This window comes from Astyanax mexicanus, chromosome 4 (genome assembly GCF_023375975.1).
Source record: "Astyanax mexicanus isolate ESR-SI-001 chromosome 4, AstMex3_surface, whole genome shotgun sequence".
Taxonomy (NCBI): domain Eukaryota; kingdom Metazoa; phylum Chordata; class Actinopteri; order Characiformes; family Acestrorhamphidae; genus Astyanax; species Astyanax mexicanus.
Genome location: NC_064411.1, coordinates 31444701 through 31466658, shown reverse-complemented (window position 1 = coordinate 31466658; position 21958 = coordinate 31444701). Strand labels below are relative to the sequence as shown.

Genomic DNA, 21958 nt, shown 5'->3' with positions numbered 1-21958 from the left:
TAAATATTTAATATTTATTAATAATTCACTAATGTTTCAGTGACTTTCATTTAGTGCATTTAAAGAACAATAATTATTTTTTCTCATTAATCCTCATATTTATTCAGACAGTCTCATCATTCAAACAGTCTCAGTGCAGAACACAGCAAAACATCCTGAAAAATGCACCAATTTTACAAAAAGAAACCACTAAAATAAACTTATTGTACAATTTTCAAATATAAATATTTTGAAGAAAGTGGTGAGTGGGTCTTTTTAACATGTTCTTTGTTCTTTTTTTATGGAAAATAACTTGTACAATTCTGAGTGGTTATTATATATGCTTTTATGAATAAAAATGGTTCAGGTGATGAAACAGTTTGGATGAGAACATGACATTTCAATAAAATTCACTCCCACAAAAACTTAAATATACCACATTGGGCAGCATAAATGACTGGCTGAAGAGTAGTGCACTTATTTAAAAAAATGAAGAACAAAAAAAAATAAGCAGTTAACTGAGAACTTTGGTTCATTACCGCAGCTACGTTCAAACAGCAGGTAAAAGAGCGGCCATCTGATTTTTTTTTAATCATGTGACACCGTTGTATCATTTGTGTGGCAGTGTGAATGGCAAAAATACACTAAGTCTGACATTTTCAATACTGTGCCCTTTTTATAGTGAGCTGGTTCAAGTGGATTAGACAGTTTTTAAACACTGTATCTACTCACTGTCCACTGTATTATGGACTTCTACTAAGCTGCTCCAATCTGTAGATGTAAAGTCAGAGACAGGAGTTCATCTATTGCTGCAGATGTTGTGCTGCCCACAGGGTGCTGCTGGTAAACATCCTCAGTCCAGCAGTGACACTGACTAAGGTGTTTAAAAAGCTGAGAATAAATGACCCACCATCCAAATAATACTGTACCTGCTCTGTGGTGGTCTCTCCTGTGGAGTCCTGACAAGGTCAAATGAGGATAATAATAATGAAGTATGCAGAGAAACAGATATAGGACTACAGTCTGTAATTACAGAACAACAAGTTGAGATGATAAATAATGAAGAAATTACTAATGGGTGTAGAAACAAGGAGGTGGTTTGATCAGTGTATGTTTTCAGTTAAGCAGCAAAAACTGTTCAGATGAATGTCAGATATGGGTCACATTAAAAAGACGCCAGTGTGAACAGATGAAAATAAACATTTGGTATGAAAATGATATGGCCAGATATGGGCCACATTTACCTGCTGTGTGAACATAGCCTATTCCACTCTGCCAGCACACACAAACACACAGACCCACACAAACCATATTTTTCGCACTATAAGGCGCACTTAAAATTCTTTAATTTTCCCCAAAAACATCAGTGCACCTTATAATCCGGTGTGCTTTATGTATGAATTTTACCAGTCAGGTTGTAAGAAGCAGTAAAGCCACTCTGCTGAAGTACAACATTATACAGGAGTTTCAGTGAAGTTTTTTACCAGCACCGGGGTTGGAGGGCATTAGCATTAGCCGCTAACTGATATTTCCCGTTCAGTGGTGAGTATTATCGGCCTGTAGCCTGCTGCTAACCTCGGCTAGCACTGCTGGAGCAGCATTACCATTACCCGCTAACCGCGCTAGCTCTTTCAACAATCAGAGGGGAGTATATCGCACTGTAGCATGCGCGTTTACCATGTTAAAATAAGTTAAATGGGACGAACTGCTAGCTAATATCGTTTTGGCTTACTGGAACACTCAGAATTACTCAGTGCAGCTCTAGCGGTTAGCCACTAATGCTCCAGCCTTAGTGCTGGAGAAATTTGGGAATCTAAGCTTACAGTAAATAAATGGAAGCAAGCGCTTTACTCACCCACTCAGAAGAGAAATCTGTGTAGATTCATTGATAGGGCACCTCATAACACGGGTCGCCTTATAGTGTGAAAAATACTGTGTATATATATATATATATATATATATATATATATATATATATATATATATATATATATATATATATATATATATATGCATACACACAGACATACAGACAATGGCGTCTCTCATTATATATATACATATATATATAAGGCACCAGAATACATTGTCTAGCAGTCAGCATGTTTCAAATAAAACTTCCAAGTTTTGCAAAAGTAAAGTAAAAGCTTCTCATGTGCGCGGGAGGTGGGACACACTTCAAATTTCAGACTCCGTCAGACTTCCAGACTCATCCAGAAAGCCTTAAAGGCCTCTGAACAGAGGCTTTCAGAGGTTTCGGAGCTTTGAGTGAGGCGATGTTACAGCTGCCTGCACCGCTGCACTCCCTTTACAGGTACGCAAAACAAGCACATAAATAAAATCAGTCATAACTGCGTGTCATATACATTAACATCAACACCCACACTGGAGAAAATAACATAAAGAAAACTATCCACAATTACTGCATGGCAACTGCAGTTCAGGTGTCGTGTTCATGAGGAGGGGTGTTCAGTTCAGCCTGCGAAAAATAAAACGTGAAAATAAAACCCTGAGATTAAGAACAATTACTGAGGTCAGGTGTGAACAAAACAAACACAAAAGAGTCTACACCGAGCCACCACTTAGCTCCGTGCTTCATTTCGTCCTCTTCTTAAAGTTTCCAAGTTTCCTCCTCCTCAGCCTGCATGTAGTCAATCAAATTAAGCATGTTTTAATGGTGTCTAACACTAGGCTAGGCCATAAAGGAGAAATCTGGTGTGAAATGGACTAGAATTGTAGTGAAACAATGTAGTGAAATATTTCAACACTATTCTCCCCAGTATTCTGAAATACAGTGCCTTTAGCTTATGCTTCCAACAGGCTTACAATTCTAGCAATAGGGGCATAGAGTTGGCCACGCAGAGGAATTGCTTATTTTTACACCAATAACAGGCTCAAAGTAGCTCCATACTTCATTGGTAGAATTCTAAGGGCTCTGATATTTTAAACGAGGCACTGAGAACTTAAAACTTGAAAGTACACATAGTAGGTTATTAAAAAAGGCTGTTTATAAAGACAGTACCTCAATAAGCATGAAAAGCTCAACTGATTAGGATGAACGACGAAGGGTAGGATAGGGGAACTGCTTGCAAAATTAATTCTTTGGAAATGCCTCATTTAAAATGTCAGGGTCCCTCAGAATTCTACCAATGAAGTTTGGAGCTACTTTGAGCTTGTTAATGATGTAAAAAATTCTATTGATTTTTTTTTTGCATGGGCAACTGAATGGGCAACTCTATGCCCCTATCAATAGCATTGTAAGCCTGTTGGGAGCATCAGCTAAAAGCACTATATTTTAGAATGCTGTGGCCAAACTGAAGAGGGCTATTTGACTAAAGTTTGTACTTGTTATCATGTTTCACAAGACCATAAGTCCATTTTACGCCAGATTTCTCCTTTAACAGCAGTTTAAAGTCTGTTAGTACTATGCTTATTAATCTAGCTAGGCCTCGCCTACAAATATTTATCAACTAATTATCACCCAAATTTAGGAGAGCCAATTAACCCACAAACTCACTAGGACAAGTGACATGAATTATGGGAGTTTAGGCAAGGCCAGATAGTGATTGCCAGAAAAATTGGACATTCCATTTCTGAAGTTGAGTGGTAATGTTTGTGGTAATGATTGTGACTGGCAGCATCTGGCTATAACTGTCCATGTGGACAGACAATTGACTCTGATAGTAATCCCACAGGTCAGCGTTCTTTAGCTTCCATAGGACATGGCAAAAGTCATGGGACACAATACTAGTTCCCTATCTACATACTGCTGTGGGAAACCCTGGGCATGTTAGTAAAGACATTGTGATACAAACTAAACTGTTAGCTCTCTATCTATTGGTTAGTCAGGGCTTTAACGCTAACTGTGCCCCGCCCACAAGTGTCACACCAATGCCAATTACCCCACCCTCTCTTTAAGACCCTCCAATCACTTGCCTCCTCCAATACATGTGAAGTCAACCACCGCCTCTTTTCAAACTGCCACCAGTGCAGCATCACTAGACAGCCAGTGCTCTCAAGAGCCAGCACATTCAACCACACTCACAAGATAACTCCTCACAACGCATACAGGTGTGGGTGTTTCCAAGCCTTTCCTTAAGGTAACACTTCATGATCAATTTACATACTGCTATCCCATGACTTTTGGCATGCCAGTGTATATTAAAAGTGTTATTAAGGGGTCATTTCATCACTACTACGAAATGCTCTGCATAATTAAACGTAAATAAATTAAGATGTGAATGAAGTGATTCAGAGTACATTTGGTGTGAAACACTTCTACGTTAGCAAGTTACCAGTATGTCAGAATTGTCGGCAGTGGTGGTGAACCTCTAAAAGTTCCTTTACAGGAAGTATTTAGGAAGTATTTAGTATGTTATTAGTATGTAATGATATGAACACACTCCCTGATATCTGATATACAGAACTACCATAGTTTTGAAAAAGATAATGGGTCTAAAATGTGTTTTTAAAATCGTATATCATTAAAATGATGAAGAAATCAAAGATTTACAGCAAATGTATTTTTCGGTAACACTTTACAATAAGGGTACGTTAAATAACAGTACTTATGACTTGTCTCGAATGCCTCAATTAATTATTAACGAACACAAAATAAGACATCTTTAGCACTCTATGGAATTATATTTCCTTTGGGCAACAAACCAGATTTATTATACCATTCCATCCTATACATAACTTATTTTTTGTTTATTTATTTATTGTTAAATATAATGTAACATGGCATATCTACATACATTACAATGAGGCGTGCAAGTGGTTCTTATGAACCACTTGCACGCCTCATTGTAATGTAATGTATGTAGATATACATATTACAAATATATATAACAATATGTATATGTGCAAGAATATGTAAAGAAGTACATTTGCCTGTTATTTTCTTATTATATTCTTACATTCTTGTTATAAACATACTAAAACCATGTTGTTTCATTAGTTGTCTTTTGGGAAAAATTATGTAGGTTACTTTTGTTAGGGCCATTTTGATAAAGCAGTGGTGATTTAAATAATCAAAAATGTTTCCAAAGACAACATATTTTTTTCTTCCAAAAATGTAATTAATGCCATAGAGGGTTAATCATTACAGCATTTTTAAACTAAATTTCTCAATTATTATTATTATTTTTTATTACTATTATTGTTAATGTTTAATACTTATTTTTAACTAGTGCCTACAACTAATAATTAATTAAGGCATTACTGTAATAACATTTAACAATGTTTATTCATGTCATAAGTACTGTTATTTGAGAAGAAAAAAAGTGTTTTTCATATAAAACTCAATAGTAAATAAATAAATAAATAAAATGGCTGAATTGTGTTGTAGTGTGGCACAGTGGATAACACCACTGCAATGCCAATGAGCTACCACATCATATGGGAGACTTGGTGACTATGCTGTTCTACACTAATTAGGGTCCTTGGGCAAGACTCCTAACAATACATTTTCCCATTTCTGTAATGCGAATAACAATGTAAGTCGCTCTGGATAAGAGCGTCAGCTAAATGCTATAAATATAATGGAAATAAAAATGTAATTTATGCAAATGTAAATTTTCCCATCACCACCACTGCTTAGAAATCCAAACTGGTAGGTTTTTTCTCTACAATAAACCAAAATTTCACACCAAAACTCACTCTGAATGTGTGTATTTCAAAACACTAATTTATAAAAAGATAATAGGGAAAACAATTGCGAAATTCAATTATAATTATTATTAAATAATATTAACTTGCGGTTGTAGTTTACAACCTAATTTTTTAAATGTTATGAAATGTTACGCAGTGACTGACGTGACTCTCTTTGAGAGATCATATTTTTGGGTGGCATGTCAAAGGTTGCAGACAATCAAATTCAGACACCACACATGTCTTTTCTGATTGACTACACATGAGGTGAGATTAGAAACGCTGTTCTTTTTTAGACTATTGCTGTAAAAACACTGTAATGCAGAGCAGTCACAACTGCAGCACCAGTAAAACCCTGTGCCCCCTGCTAGTGCAGAGGTCACTGGGTGAAGCTCTTTTTAATGGAGATGTTCGGGAACAGGTTGGTCAGTTCCTGTACAGTCCGTGTGTCGAGCTGAGAGCAGAAGGAGACGTCCAGCAATCGCAGCCGAGGACACGACTGCAGCAGCCTGCGCACAGCGGCCGGACTCACCATCCTCGTACCTGCACACATTGTTTATATGTAAGTAATTACAGATTAATAGTACATATGGGATACACTATTACATACAGACACTTATAGATACAGCTCTGAAAAAAAGAGACCAGTTTCTTTTATTTTACCAAATTGAAAACCTCTGAAATATAATCAAGATGGATGATCACAAACCATCAAACCAAACTGAACTGCTATGCACTCACCAGGAGTGCCATAAAGTTATCCAAAAGCAGTGTGTAAGACTGGTGGAGGAGAACATGCCAAGATGCATGAAAACTATGATTAAAAACCAGGGTTATTCTGCCAAATATGGATTTCTGAACTCTTCTGAAACATTATAAATATTAACTTGTTTTCTTTGCATTATTTGAGGTCTGAAAGCTCTGCATCTTTTTTGTTATTTCAGCCATTTCTAATTTTCTACAAATAAAGGCTCTAAACGAAAATATTTTTATTTGGAATTTGGGAGAAATGTTGTCCAAAGTTTATAGAATAAACCACAATATTCATTTTACTCAAACATATACCTATTAATAAGAGAAACTGATTCAGAAACTGAAGTGGCCTCTTAATATTTTTCTATACGAAACACATGAGGAACATACACATACACATTTATTGATCTTCATTACAGGCACTTTGAAAGCCCAATGTTACGTTAATGAGGTTTTGCAACCAGTAGTGAAAATCACAGGGCATCTCACCATACAATATCATCATGACAGAATGCTTATGATAACGATGACATCACGATACTGTGATTCAGTGACACTCGATATATAGCACTTGGTTCCGATACAGCGGCTCACAGACGCCTTGTGCTGACAGATATCATCCTAGGAGCGCCGTCTACTCACCCAAGGCCAATAGTGTTCTCTCAGGGCTCCGGCAGCTGATGGCAAGCTACATGACCAGGATTCTAACCAGTGATCTCCTGATCTTGGTGGCAGCTATGATACATAGTGAGTGTATGTATATACTGTAGATGTGAGTGTGTTTATATCCTCACCCAGTATGTCGAGGTGCTCCAGTGAAGGGCAGTTCGCTGCAAGCTGCTCGAGGTCGTTATCGCAGACGGTGCGGTTTGCGGTGAGGAACAGTTTGCGCAGACGCTTCAGCCTGCGGCACAACAGCTGGATGCAGCCGGAGCTGCTGTGGAGACTGGAGCACCAGCCCAGGTCCAGTTCCTCTAACCCTGCACAGCCGGCCACCAGCTCGGCCAGCCCCCGCTCACTCAGGTTCCTACAGCGCCACAGGTCCAGAGACACCAACCCCCGACACCGTGCCGCCAGCAGGCTCACCACCACGTCATAATCCTCTATCTGCACACCAGGGACATTCACAGGCCAGTTAAAGCAAATCTGAGTCAAGGGTGTATTTTAGGTTCTAACAAAACTTTCATGATAACTGAAGCTCTAAAAGCTAAATTACAGACACAAAATATGATTATGAATATGCTGCCTGATCATCTTAACAAACTCAAGCCTTTCCAGGTGTGCTATAGGTGTGTGTACTTGACTCACCATCACACAGCTGCCCAGGTTGAGGTGTTTCAGTTCAATGCAGAATGTCAGAATGTTCAGCATGGCTGTTTGCTACACACACACACACACACACACACACACAGAAAAAGAGAAAACATGATCACACCTGTTTTGATGTACTTGTTTATCAGGGCTGAAGACTGGGACCTCAAATAAATCTGGTCAGCAAGGGCTTTATAATGCTCCTGACATAAAGTGCTATATCTAGTATTGTGCAAATGTTTTAGGCACCTGTGGGAATTTCAGTAAAGAAAAAGCTTCTTATCTGGGCAGTAAGTGTTTTTTAGCTCAGTAAAAACACACTAGCATTACAATAAATACAAACAGCATTTTTACAAAAAAACAGCAAAGCTTTTACAGCCCTGTTTTCCTTAAAACATCTCCTAACCTCTCCTCATCTGAGTTTAATAAGGTTATATCTAGTTCTCATCATATCATCACCTGGTTTGTTAAATATTGGTAAATTGGTAAATCGGGTGAGCTGCTGACGGAACTGAACATAATATACACATGCTGGCTGAGGCTGAGTGCATCCAAGAGAAACTGGAGCTACACTTTGTGCTTCTGCTTGGCTCACAGCATATAACATAGTTAAAAATGAGAATTCTTTGATATGTTTTACTGTATGTATGTATGTTTATTTGCATCTGTTCAAACCATATGTGATGCTTTTTTAAGGTAAAAACACTCATATTGCTGAGATAAATGAATTAGTCTAATTTGCTTTGGTGCTTAAAACGTTTGCACAGTACTGTACATACATATAGATTGTGGAATTTCCGGATTTTTTTTTTTTTTTTTTTTTTTAGACCTTTCGGTACTCAAGACATTTCAGTCGGTGCCTTTTTGGTGTCGATTTTCGATACCCAGAAATACAGAACAACATATTTCAACTATTAATATAAAAAATGTCTGAGAGTGTAGTTACTCTTTAAGACATATATTTGAGTAGCCTAGAATCTCCTGAAAATGACATCTGACATGTGTGTCTGTGACTGTCTCTAAAAAAGTTTTTTGTCATTTTTAAGTAAATAAAGGAACATGAAACTATAATAATTTATCTATGGTTGTAATAGATACAGAGTATTTACAGCATCTGTTACTGACTGATGTTCATTACAGAGAGCTTTTAAGTCTATGCCAGTTATTTATTCATTCATTTGCTTCTGAATTGTGCAAGTTTTTTTTTTTTTAGCAAAAAGTTATGATTGTGATTAATTAGATTTTTTTTTAAATCACTTTCTTGAACACCCCACCTCCGTTCTCCCGCAGCATTCTGAGATCCAGTATTTTGTGCACTTTACCCAAACAGGCTTTTAGAATGGATGATACGGGACATGCCTTGCCCCTGCAGATAATTTTTTTTTTTCACCGTTATCCAGACTTAGAGTAGCTCCACACTTCATTGGTAGAATTTGGAGAGCCCTGACATTAAAAACAAGGCATTTAGAACTTTAAAACACCACAATAGGTTTATTAAAACCCACTGTTTACATCCCATAACGTAGGTAAATCTTCGAGCACCGCCATATTAAATTTAAGTCACAATAAGTCAAACGTTGAGCACGAACGGATAGGTAGGACAGTTGAGCAGATTGCAAAATTAAGTCCTTGGAAATGCATGAATTCCAGTTGTTGCTGAAAATATCTGATTACTGTCGATATTAGAATGCAAAGAACCAACAACAAATTACATAAACATTACAAGTTTTACTATTCGTGCTCAACTGTTGACTTACTGTGACTTAAATTTAAAATGGTGGTGCTGGAGATTTACCTGTGCTATGGGATGTAAACAGTAGCTTTTAATAAGTTCCTGTGCAGTTTTAAAGTTCTAAATGGCTTGCCTAAAATGTCAGGGCTCTCCGGATTCAACTAATAGAGTGTGGAGCTACTTTGAGCCTGAATAATGGTATAAAAAGTGATTTATCTGCAGGCGCAAGGCATCCATTATCCATTCTAAAAGCCTGTTTGGGCAAAGTGCACAAAATACTAAATCTTGGAAAGCTGCGGGAGAGCGGAGGTGGGCTATTTAACAAAGGTAAGTACTTTTTGTCACGTTTCAATACACTCAATGTCTATTTCACACCGGAGTTATTCTTTAAAGCATTGTATTGGAAAAAATAAAATAATGTGATTTACATTACATGTCAACCCCACAACACACCGAAAACACATCATGCAAAGAAACAAAGGCGGCTTTCCTTTAAATGATCAAAGAAAACAAAGTCTTCAACCACAGCGGAGGAGTCTAGCATCCAGCGGTGGAAAAACAACACAGAGTGAAACGGGATGCACAGACAGTGGTGTGCTTATCCGTGTTATTGAGTACAGATGGAGAAATGGATATGTCAAAATAAAACTATTACATGACTTCATGGCCCAGCATGCCTGAATAACACTCGCATCATAAAAAGACGGTGTAAAATTTCAGAGGAAAAAAATCTCAGAGTTTTGACGGAAACAGCTGAATCATCGCTGTCTTAAAGACGACACGCTAAACACCTCCATTAACACACACACACACAATACAGCTATTGTTCTCAGCTGGGTTAAAACATGTCTTAGTGACGGGAGTGTGTGTGTGCGCGTGTGTGTGTGTCTGTGTATCCTTCTTAGTCTGCTGATGGTGAGAAAACATGTTAATTATGTCAGTGACAGCCTAATAGCAGTGGGATGGGGGTTTGACAGTGTGTGTGTGTGTGTGTGTGTGTATATGTGTGTGTGTATAAAACAGTATCTATCTTTGCACTGTAACTCTATGCCTATAAGGAAGGAATGGAGCAAAACCACAAAGCACCGAGCCGTCCTTAAGCACACATTCAGACACAGTGCTGCGGTCCATGTAACTGGTGTTACTGGTGTTATTAATGTTCTCTGGGCAAGTGCAGACAAGACAGGTGTGAGTGAGCTGTGTCTAAGGTCATTAACAGAGCTGAGTAACCTTGCATACAGTACCAGTCATTGGACACACCTTAAATTCAGGGGTTTTTTCACTATTTAAAATTAAAATTTAAAATTTAATACTAAAGTCATCTAAAATATGAGGAAAAACATATGGAATTATTTAGTAAACCATAAAGTGTTAAAAGCTTAGATAGACACTGTTTTGCACATCTTGGCTGGATTTTCACAGTCAGCTTTATAAGGTAGAGTCACCTGGAATGATCAGCTTTCAGTTAACAGCTGTGCTGAACTTGTCAAGAGTTAATTAATTGAATTTCTTGAATTCCTCTTAATGTGTTTGAGAGCATCAGTTGTAAAGTTGTAAAGAGGTAGAGTTGGTATACAGTGAATAGCCCTATTTGAGTAATGTTCTAATCCATATTATGGCAAGAACTACTCAACTAAGTAAAAAAAAAAACTTTAAGAAAGGAAGTTCAGTCAATACAAAAAAAATGCAAGAATTTAGAAAGTATCCTTAAGTGCAGTTGCAAAGACCATCAAAAGCATTTTAAAGAAACTGGCTCTCATCAGGACCGCCCCAGTAAAGCATGACCAAAGGCCAATTTTAAAAATCTATAGGTGACCCGTCAACCGTACACCATACAGTTTGTTTTAGGGCATCAGTGTGTCTTTGTCTTTGTCATGAGAACACAATATGTACACCTTGCACGGTTAGAAACGCAGAAAAGGCATGTACTAATGTTTAGTTAATCATGGGTGTGTTTTGGGCGTAATGTACAATAAACCAATCAGCAACCATTCCCCTTAAGAGCCAGGTGCGCTATGACTGGAAGATTGGTATTTTAACAGCGTAGCGCTTCTGCACTTCTCAGCAGAGGAAACTAACCTGAGCGTTCATGCTGAGAGGGTGCGTGAGCAGGTCATTTACAGGAACAGTAATGTTATTTTATGTAATATTCTGTTTATTGTCGATGTAATAGTTATGATGTGATGACGAAGCTTGTATGTGTAACAAGCGTGTTTGTGTATTTGCGCTGAGCATGCTGCCCCACATTGCCAAAATAGTAATGGACATCTGGCTGTTGTCAGGGTTCTAATCAGTCAGTGGCGCACCTGTGTTTTCCGTTGCCAAGATTGCAATACTCCAGAAATTTACCTGAGCACACCAATCGGCATATATATAGATATTCACAAACAGCTTTGTTATTTAAACAGTGCAGAGCAGTGTAGAGTGTGAAAATAGACTGTTGGTGGGCTGTAAGATAGCAATGAGCATCACAACGCACCTTGTGCAGGGTATATGATAAGGGCCCAAGGTGTTAGCTCTGTTGCACAGGATAAATCCAGCCTCAGAAACCCCAGATGTAGAAGAGCCCATCTAAATGCCTCTTAACAGAGTATTTTGGTTTGTTTAACAATTTAAAGTTTATTACATGATTCCTTATGTCTGGATGACTTCAGTATTCATTTATTATGTAGAAAAAAGAAGAAGAAAAACAATTTATTAAGAAAAAGAGGTATGTCCCTCTCACCTCTATCTTGGTGCGGTAGAGAATGAGGCGTTGAAGGTGTGCGAGCTTGGCGATGTGTGTGAAGGCCTGAGGCTGCAGCCGGTCACACGAGGACAGGTCCAGCTCCTGCAGGCGTGGACACGTCGCACAGATGACCTCCAAACACATTTCATTCAGGAAATGGCAGCAGGACAGCTCCAGACACACCAAGCTCATTCCACACGACCTGATGAAGCTGAGAGAGAGAGAGAGAGAGAGAGAGAGACAGACTGCTCTGACAGACTGTAATACATTACAGGAACTGTAGGGGGTGATATGGGTACTAGTATGTGACTACATCAGTTTCATGAAGCACTATACATATTCGTTTGATTTGATCAATACAATGGTTTATATAAAAAATATATAAGAAAAAATGTTTAACATTTTGTCACCTCACAACCACAAAATTAAAATGTATTTCATTGAGATTTTAAATAACGGACCAACACAAAGTAGCACATAATTGTGAAGTGGAACAAAGATGATACATGGTTTTTAAAAATTTAATAAAATAAAAATCTGTATATATATATATATATATATATATATATATATATATATATATATATATATATATATACAGAGAGAGAGCGAGAGAGAGAGAGACAGAGAGAGCTGCTGACATTACAGCTGCAAATCTTATGGGATTTGTCTCAACCGGCTTTCAGCATCTACAGACTGAGTTTTTTTTCTCCATTCTTCTTTGCCAAATAGCTCAAGCTTAGCCAGGTTGTAATTTTTATGCCTTGGCACAGAAGCTCAGTAGGATTTAGGTCAGAACTTTGATTGGGCCATTCTAACACATGAATATTGTTTGATCTAAACCATTCCACTGTAGCTCTGGCTGTATGTTTAGGGTCATTGTCTTGCTGGAAGGTGAATCTCCTTCCCAGTCTCAAGTCTTTTGCAGCCTTTAACAATTTATTTTTCCAGCATTGCTCTGTATTTAGCTCTATACATCTTACCATCAACTCTGACCAGCTTCCCTGTCTCTGCTAAAGACAAGCATACCAACAGCATGATGCTGCCACCACCATGCTTCACAGTGGGGATGGTGTGTTCAGGGTGATGAGCAGTGTTTCTTTTCTGCCACACATAGCGCTTTGTAAATTCTTCTTTACACTTTTCCATAAAGGCCAGATTTGTGGAGTGCACGACTTCTAGTTGTCCGGTCGACAGATTCTCCTACCTAAGCCGTGGATTTCTGCAGCTCCTCCAGAGTGACCATGGTCCTCTTGGCTGCTTCTCTGACCAGTGCTCTCCTTGCTAGATCTGTCAGTTTGGGTGAATAGACATGTCTTGGCATGTTTGCAGTTGAAGAATACTTTTTTTATTTTTGGATGATGGATTGAACTGTGCTTCTTGGGATGCTCAACGCTTGGGATACATTTTTTATAACCTAACCCTGCTTTAAACTTCTCCCCAACTTTATCACTGACCTGTCTGGTGCGTTTCTTGGTCTTCATGATGTTGTTTGTTTACTAGCGTTCTCTAACAAACCACTAAGGTCAATACAAAACAGGTGTATTTAAACTGAGACTAAAATACACATAGCTGCACTCTATTAACTAATTAAGTGACCTCTGAAGGCAACTGATTGCACTAGATTCTATTTAGTCGCACTTCTCAGATTTTAATTTGATTAAAATTTTTTAAACCATACATCATTTTGTTTCCACTTTCCAATTATGTACTACTTTTGTTGGCCACTTAAAATCTCAATGAAACACATTGAGGTTTGTGGTTGTAAGGTGTCAAAATAAAAGTTCAAGAGGTGGCAAGCCACTGTAGTTGATTATTATTGCCTCACCTGCAGAATCCGGCGGCCGTCACGGCTCCTCGGTTTCCGCACCAGGACATGTTGAGTCTCTGCAGGAGTGTGCAGCGTGGCTGTAGATGGGCGAGTGATGCATCGTTGAGCCGAGACCAGTACGGCTGCAGGCTGAGCTGGACGTACTGCAGCGGATCAGAACAGTGCTGCTGCAGAAGTTTACAGCACTGACCCAAACGACACAGATCAGGAACCGCCAGGTGACTTATAATTACCTGGATCAACTGAAGAAAGAGACAGAGAGCGAGAGTGTTTCACTCGTAACACACATCAATCACACTGTTACACCATTGAGCTGTACCAAACACACACTGTCTCACTGCTGACTTATAATATACATTATGAACTGCTGACCTGTAACACACTACACTGTTACAGTGCTGACCTGTACCTGCATCCCTAATACATCAATGACTAATAACACATTCTGCACATTGTTACACCACTGACCTGTAACATACAGCCCTGGAAAAAATGAAAAGACCACTTCAGTTTCTGAATTAGTTTCTCTGATTTTGCTATTCATCGATATGTATTTGACTAAAATGAACATTGTTGTTTTATTCTATAAACTACAGACAACATATTTACCAAAATTCCCCCAAAATAATGTCATTTAGAGCATTTACTTGCAAAAAATGAGAAATGGCTGAAATAAAAAAAATATATTAATAAAGTCTTAAGAGTTCCAAAAAAAAAATGATGGAATAACCCTGTTTTTTCATCTCAGTTTTCAAGCATCATTTCAAGCATGTTCTCCTCCACCAGTCTTACACACTGCTTTTGGATAACTTTATGCCACTCCTGGTGCAACAATTCAAGCAGTTTTCAAGCATCACTTGAAAAAGCTACATCACAAAGCTACATCAATGACCCATAACACATTTTACAAGTTTACATTATTGATCTGTAACACACTCCACACTGCTACATTGCTGACCAATAACACAAACTCTACACTATTACATAAGTGACCTATGACACATTCTACACTGTTACACCACTTGCCCAAACCACATTATAGTTCACCAATTATTTATAACATGTTCCACAAAGTTACACTTTTACATAACATTAACCCATAACACTCCACGCCATTACACCACTGACCCACAGAACATAGGGCTCTTTAACACTGGTCATGTAGGGGTGTAACAGTATGTGTATTCTTTACCAATCGTTACGATATGAGCGTCACGGTTCAGTTCGTGTAAATGCACGTAGAACACACGTTACACTTGTGGAACCAATGAACGTAATGCAGAACTAATATTCACAGGAGTGTTGCTCTTGGAAAGTGTAGCTGTAGCACTGTTGCTATTAGCAACTCACTACATTTAGTTTGCCCTAAAAAGTTACTAATAAAAAAGAAACTTCAACCCTACTACTTATCCCAACTGCTTTTAAACAGCCTGTAGATGTGAAATCAGACAGATCCCAAGCCATTACTGAACTATTTCCAAAGCACACTATAGCACTACTGTAAACTTGTATAAACATACAGAGGATTGTAAAACAAAACATTGTTATAAAGAAGTTACATTGTTATTATGAAGCTCATAAAGGCGAGGTTATACAGAATTATTTATTATTTTTTATGTTTTCCTCCACCAAACGTACTGAAAACTTATCGAACCGCTGGGTTTATACCGTGGTGTGAACCGAACCATGAATTTTCTGTACCGTTACTCCCCTACTAATGAGACATGTGAAATAAAATATGAAAGGAACTCAGAAACCCTTCAGTTGTTCTGGTAATGTTGTTTATGTGCTCCTTTAAGATGAGTGAGAGTGTGTTAACCTGAATATCAGCTTACAGACAATGGCAGTATAGCGTTCTTCTATTACACACACACACACAGCCAGGGTGACATGGTGAAACAGCAGTAGTTTGGCTAAGACATCCAAGCCAGCATAACATTTCAAACAGCACACAGGTATTTTCAAATTACTTTCCCATAAAAAGACACACTCTAATTATCCAAAAATGACTATAAACATGATATCAGATGAACTTCAGCAGAGCATGAAGCCTTCTGTCACGTCAATAAACCTCCATGAGATCATCTACAGAATGTTTAGTTTAACTGTGCCCACTCTGAATGTAGTATTATTTTATAGTGTACAGTTATTTTAATATTTGATTAATGACAGGCACAGTTTTCTTTAATACAAGCTACAAAGCTCCATTGGCTTTATGTTTGAGATCTCCTCCATGTTGCCTTTTTAAAAAAAAAATTGTCCCCAAAATATGCAAATGAGCTGTGTACATTTTTCATAAAGAAGCCTGGGTTTAGGAATCAGTGTTTTCCAATAAGTTTGTAAGGAAAGACGGCATTTAGTCAGCAAACCTTACCTTATATCTATCCAGTATAAGTGAGCTGTATTTACCTCGTATGGCAGTTTATCGAAGTAGCCGTTGCCGAGGCTGTGCTTGTGGTCAGCAGCGGCAGACCTGCAGCATAGGGCTCCCCCGGTCTCACTCAGGTCCTCTTCACCATCACTCAGATCGCTGATGTCTATCATAGGCATCTTATAGAGTGCGAGGATGGGCCTTTCGCGGACCCCCCGCAGGACCACTGCATCCAGCTCGGTGTAATACTCCAGCATAGAGCTGTTCACCTCCAGACGCAGCAGGTTGGTGGGGAAGTTGATGGGCCGGATGGTGGGGGAAAACTGACGAGCCTGGGGGCTCATGGCTTTAGTGGGTTCGCCTGACCATAACACCTCCCACCTATGATCACATACACACACAGACTTTAATACAATGTCAATACATAGGTTCATATTTATTATTTTAACATATAGGTGCATCTCAAAAAAAATTTATATCACTGAAAAGTTACTTTATTTCAGTAATTAAAAAATATATATATTTGAAAATGTGAAACTCATATATTATATAGATGTACTACACACACAGAGTGATCTATTTTAAGCCAATGAAAAACCAAAAACCAATATCTCAGAAAATTAGAATAATATATAAAGACCAATTGGTACTTTTGGCAGTGTTGGCAGTCCTGCTGGAAAATGAAATCCGTAACTCCATAAATGTTGTTTTCAGCAGAGGGAAGCATAAAGTGCTGTAAGATTTCCTGGGAAAACAAAACTGCACTGATTTTAGACTTGATAATAAAACACAGTGGGTCAACACCAGCAGATGACATGTCTCTCCAAACCAACACTGATCATCAATAATTTTGCATTTTATTTGGAAATCAATCAACCAGAGTCTGGAAGAAGAGTGGAGAGACACGAGAGAGAGTCTCAAGCTGCTTGAGGTCTAGTGTGAAGTTTCTACGATCAATGATGGTTTGGAGAGACATGTCTGTCAACTGCTGGTGTTGATCCACTGTTTTTTTATCAAGTCCAAAGTCAGTGCAGTTTTTTTTTTCCACAAAATCTTACAGCACTTTATGCTTCTCTCTGCTGACAGCTTTTATGGAGATGCGGATTTCATTTTCCAGCAGGACTTGGCACACTGCCCACACTAACAAAAGTACATCTTATATTATATTCAAACTTTCTGTAACACTGATTTTTTGGGTTTTTACTGGCTGTAAGCCATAATCATCAACAATAAAACATTAACGCTTAAAATAGATCACTCTGTGTGTTTAATACATCTATATAATATATGATTTTTACATTTTAAACTGAATTACTGAAATAAAGTAACTTTTCAATGATATTGCATTTTTTTCTTATGCACCCGTATGTATAATAATGCATAATGCATGTATCAATGTCATAGAGTACCAGTCAAAGGTTTGGATTCACCTTCTCATTCAATGTTTTATTTTTTTTCTGACCATGTAAATGAATACTGAAGTCATCCAGACTATGAATGAACACATAAGGAATCATGCAGTAACTTAAAAGTCATAAACAAACCAAAATACCCTGTGAAGCGTTTAGTTTCTCTTATCTTGGGGGTAATCTGTTAATTTATGTTTTCTGAGGCTGGTAACTCTGATGAAACTCTTGCTCTTCCTTTCCTGGGGTGGTCCTGGACAATCCTGGTCCACATGCCGCTGCTATCTCAAGAGCTTACCTTGAAGACAATTACTAAGCCATGGCCAGTTGCATTGCCAGCACTATTCCTGACAAAAAATGTGTGGGATGTTATTGGACACCTACAGAAATATTCATGCTGTATGGGGAGGACTATAAGGAACCTGTACAACTGCATGACACATGCATTATATGCTACTTTTGTACGTGTAGTGCAAAAATATTAGCAAGTGTTGCCAATGCCACATCAAACAGCTCTGAAAAAAAAAGAGACCACATTTTTTCTTTGATTTTACCAAATGGAAAAGCCATCAAACCAAGCTGAACTGCTTAGATTTTTGCACCAGCAGTGGCATAAAGTTATTCAAAAGCAGTGTGTAAGACTGGTGGAGGAGAACATGCCAAGATGCATGAAAACTGTGATTAAAAACCAGAGATTTTCCACCAAATATTGATTTCTGAACTGTTAAAACTTTATGAATATGAACTTCTTTGCATTATTTGAGGTCTAAAAGCTCAGTACTTTTTTTTATTTCAGCCACTTCTCAAAATGTTTTTATTTGGAATTTGGGAGAAATGTCCGTAGTTTATAGAATGAAACAACAAATGTTCATTTAACTCAAACATATGCCTATAAATAGCAAAATCAGAGAAGCTGACTCAGAAACTGAAATGGTCTCATAATTTTTTCTAGAGCTGTGTATACAGTACAAGTCTGTCTCTGTTACCTGACATCAGCAGGTGGATTCTGCGTAAACGGATTTAGTGAACAGGCCAGGATCTGCACAACAGCACCCGGATGGTAGGTCTCCAGCACTTCCACAGCGGTGGGGTACACCTGCTCCTCGAAAGCCAGCTCCAGGAAGTCTCGGCTGTGGAAGGAGGGCGGTGTGCGGCGTATCTGGGCAGGAGAGCTAACACACTGATCCCACCAGCGTCCGTACGTCCGAAACACAGCCGTCTGAGTGAAATCTCCAGAGCTGGGGTACACGTTTGGCACCCCAGCCAGGTTCCACATAGTGTAGGACATGCTGTTCTCGCTGCCATAATGCGAGCTGAAGTCTAGAACCTCCTTAGCGTACTGTTCCACCTCTACGGTCACTGGCAGGGTGGAACGCTGACCCAAATCGACGAGCGCGCGCCGTCCGCCCAGAGACTCTCCCCGGGACCCGCTCCTGCACCGCCGCCGCAGACAGATATAGTAAAACATGCTGAGAAGGGTTAGCATAGGGAACATAGGGGCTGGGGAGGCCAGGGGCAGGGGTAGGGGGGTATTCAGGGTCAGATAGCACCCCCCCAGCGACTACACTGCACAGGCTACAGGACGAGCTGCATGCATGACCTGTGAGGTCAAAAAGAGAGAGCACACAAAACACAGTTAGATTTGCAACCAATTGTTCAGTTAGACCCCCCAGACAGACCCTAAACTGACCTTCAGCTATATATCCTACAAACAAACTGTATGTATGCATAAAAACATATATATATATATATATATATATATATATATATATATATATATATATACTAAATACGCATACAAAACATTACATATATAAACCCTATAAACAAAAACACTTTACATGTAAACCCTATTCACAATAACATTGCATACATAAACCTTGAAAACAAAAACACTTTACATGTAAACCCTGTTCACAAGAACACAGCATTTATAAACAATATAAGCTCTGGAAACATTTAAGAGACCACTTTAGTTTCTGAATCAGTTTCTATGATTTTGCTATTTATTTGCATTTATTTGCAGAAAATGAGAAATGGCTGAAATAACAAAAAGATGCAGAGCTTTCAGACCTCAAATAATAATGCAAAGAAAACAAGTTAATATTCAATAAAAATTTTAAGAGTTCAGAAATCTTTGGTGAAATAACCCTGGTTTTTAATCACAGTTTTCATGCATCTTGCCATGCTATCCTCCACCAGTCTTACACACTGCTTTTGGATTACTTTATGCCACTCCTGTTTCAAAAATTCAAGCAGTTCAGCCTGGTTTGATGGCTTGTGATCATCCGTATTCCTCTTGATTTTATTCCAGAGGTTTTCAATTTGGTAAAAACAAAGAAACTTTTAAGTGGTCTCTTTTTTTGTTTAACAGAGCTGTATATCAGTTAAGTGGAGCTATTTAATTTTGTTCTTTTGATTGTTTTATTGATAATAGCTGAAAGTTGGTCAATTTAGCTAATAAACGTAGCTAATTTGCAATAGGGATACTTAATTACAATTATAAAATAATTACAATACAAAGCTATATAGATACAATTAGAATACTGAGGATATTTATTAGTAGAAAACAGGGTTCAGTTTAGGCAGAGAAGTGTATAAATACTCTTTTATGCTATAGCTACAGTTTTAAATACATGTACGAGCCACAGCTAACTAATAATGTTGTTTTTGCTTATTTATTGTTTATTATTCATGTTTAAACTAACTACGTTGTCTTTTCTAAACTATACATTGTTAGAAACCGTCAGCTAATAAACCTAGTTAGCTAGGTTAACTAACTAACTAGCTGGTATAAAACTACTGTAGTGGAAATGAACACAATTACACCATCATAACTACTGCCAAACAAGACGAGCAAGTGCGTTAAAAAAAGCCTAAAACTGCTTAAAACATTTTTTGTTACACGGGTAAAGTGCTAAAGCAGCCTTAGCAGGGTTAGCTTGTTATGCTACTTAAGAGAAAGCGAGGCTGGGTTACTGTAAACAACAGACAAACCGAGCTAGCTGAAGTTTACTGCTTATCAGAATTATCCGTTCCACCTTAAATGGTGCGGCAAGTTGCATGTTACTGTCTCGGGCGTCGTAACCTGATTACTGTACCATTTAAGGTGGACTGAATAATTTAAATGAGAGGCCAACTTCAGGCTCGTTCACACACATGGAGACTGCAGGAGGGAGCAAAGTGGCTCAGATACGGATGTTTCTGGAACATATAACCGCTGCTATCATGTTAAATTATCTAAATATCTAATGACTTGCAGAAAAAAGCCGATCTGCTGCAATGTCAGGTCTGTACACTGAGGTTAATGTGGAACACCCGAGCAGGCTTCGTGCCCCAGCTGAACTCCAGCAGAGCGAAATGTGACTAAAACAGCCTCTGGCACCGGGCAAAATGACACCACTGCTATTAGCACAAACAACACCACAACTTACACAAGACCAGAAGGAGAAAGTGTGTCAAAAAACCTTCCTGCGGCCATTGGAGTGAACAAGTGTGTGCCTGTGTTTACACTGGACAGCAACAACATCCGGTGAAATGCTGCGGAGCACTGTGGGATTTGTAGTTCATAAGCATTGTGGTGTGACTACAACACCTAGGCTGTCACGTTACATTTTGTAAAGAGAAAATATTTAACTAATTTCACTGTGCGATCATAAAGGCAGCGTTTTTTTATTCTTTAGCACATACTTATATCGTAATTTACTTTTTGTAGCATCCACAACATTTATTTTGTTTAAAAAAGTGGATTGTTAAGAAAACTGTTACGAGTGCTGCTATAAAATCCAAAATAATTAAAAAATGTCTGTGTCTTTTGCAGGCAAAAAACGTGCACAGCGTTTTTTTTCTGCACATCGATTTTAATTATTATTATTTTTTTTTTTCATTAAATTATTTTGTTACTTTTTATTCAATTATTATTTTATTATACATAAATATTTAATTAGAATTATATTTATTTTATTATTTAATCATTACTTCAATTATAAAAACAATAACAACAACAACACTAACAATACTACTACTACTAATAATAATAATACTAATAATAATAATAGTAATAATAATAATAATAATAATAATAATAATAATAATAATAATAATAATAATAATAATTATAATAATATTAAGCATTATTATCCGGAGGAGATCCATTAATATGTTAATTAAATAATTAAAAATAATAATTATATAA

At 37.9% G+C, this 21958-nt stretch overlaps 1 protein-coding gene across 1 annotated transcript; it reads right to left on the bottom strand.

Moving 5' to 3' along the window:
- Positions 1 to 310: 310 nt before the first annotated feature.
- Positions 311 to 21288, bottom strand: fbxl4 (F-box and leucine-rich repeat protein 4). Its single transcript, XM_007230945.4, has 8 exons — positions 21198 to 21288; positions 18750 to 19363; positions 16396 to 16738; positions 13984 to 14228; positions 12153 to 12366; positions 7693 to 7764; positions 7179 to 7491; positions 311 to 6174 (listed from the first exon to the last, which is right to left on the bottom strand). The coding sequence occupies exons 2-8, from the start codon at positions 19256 to 19258 to the stop codon at positions 6011 to 6013; spliced, it is 1860 nt and encodes a 619-aa protein (XP_007231007.3). The 5' UTR covers positions 19259 to 19363; positions 21198 to 21288; the 3' UTR covers positions 311 to 6010.
- Between the last annotated feature and the right edge of the window lie 670 nt (positions 21289 to 21958).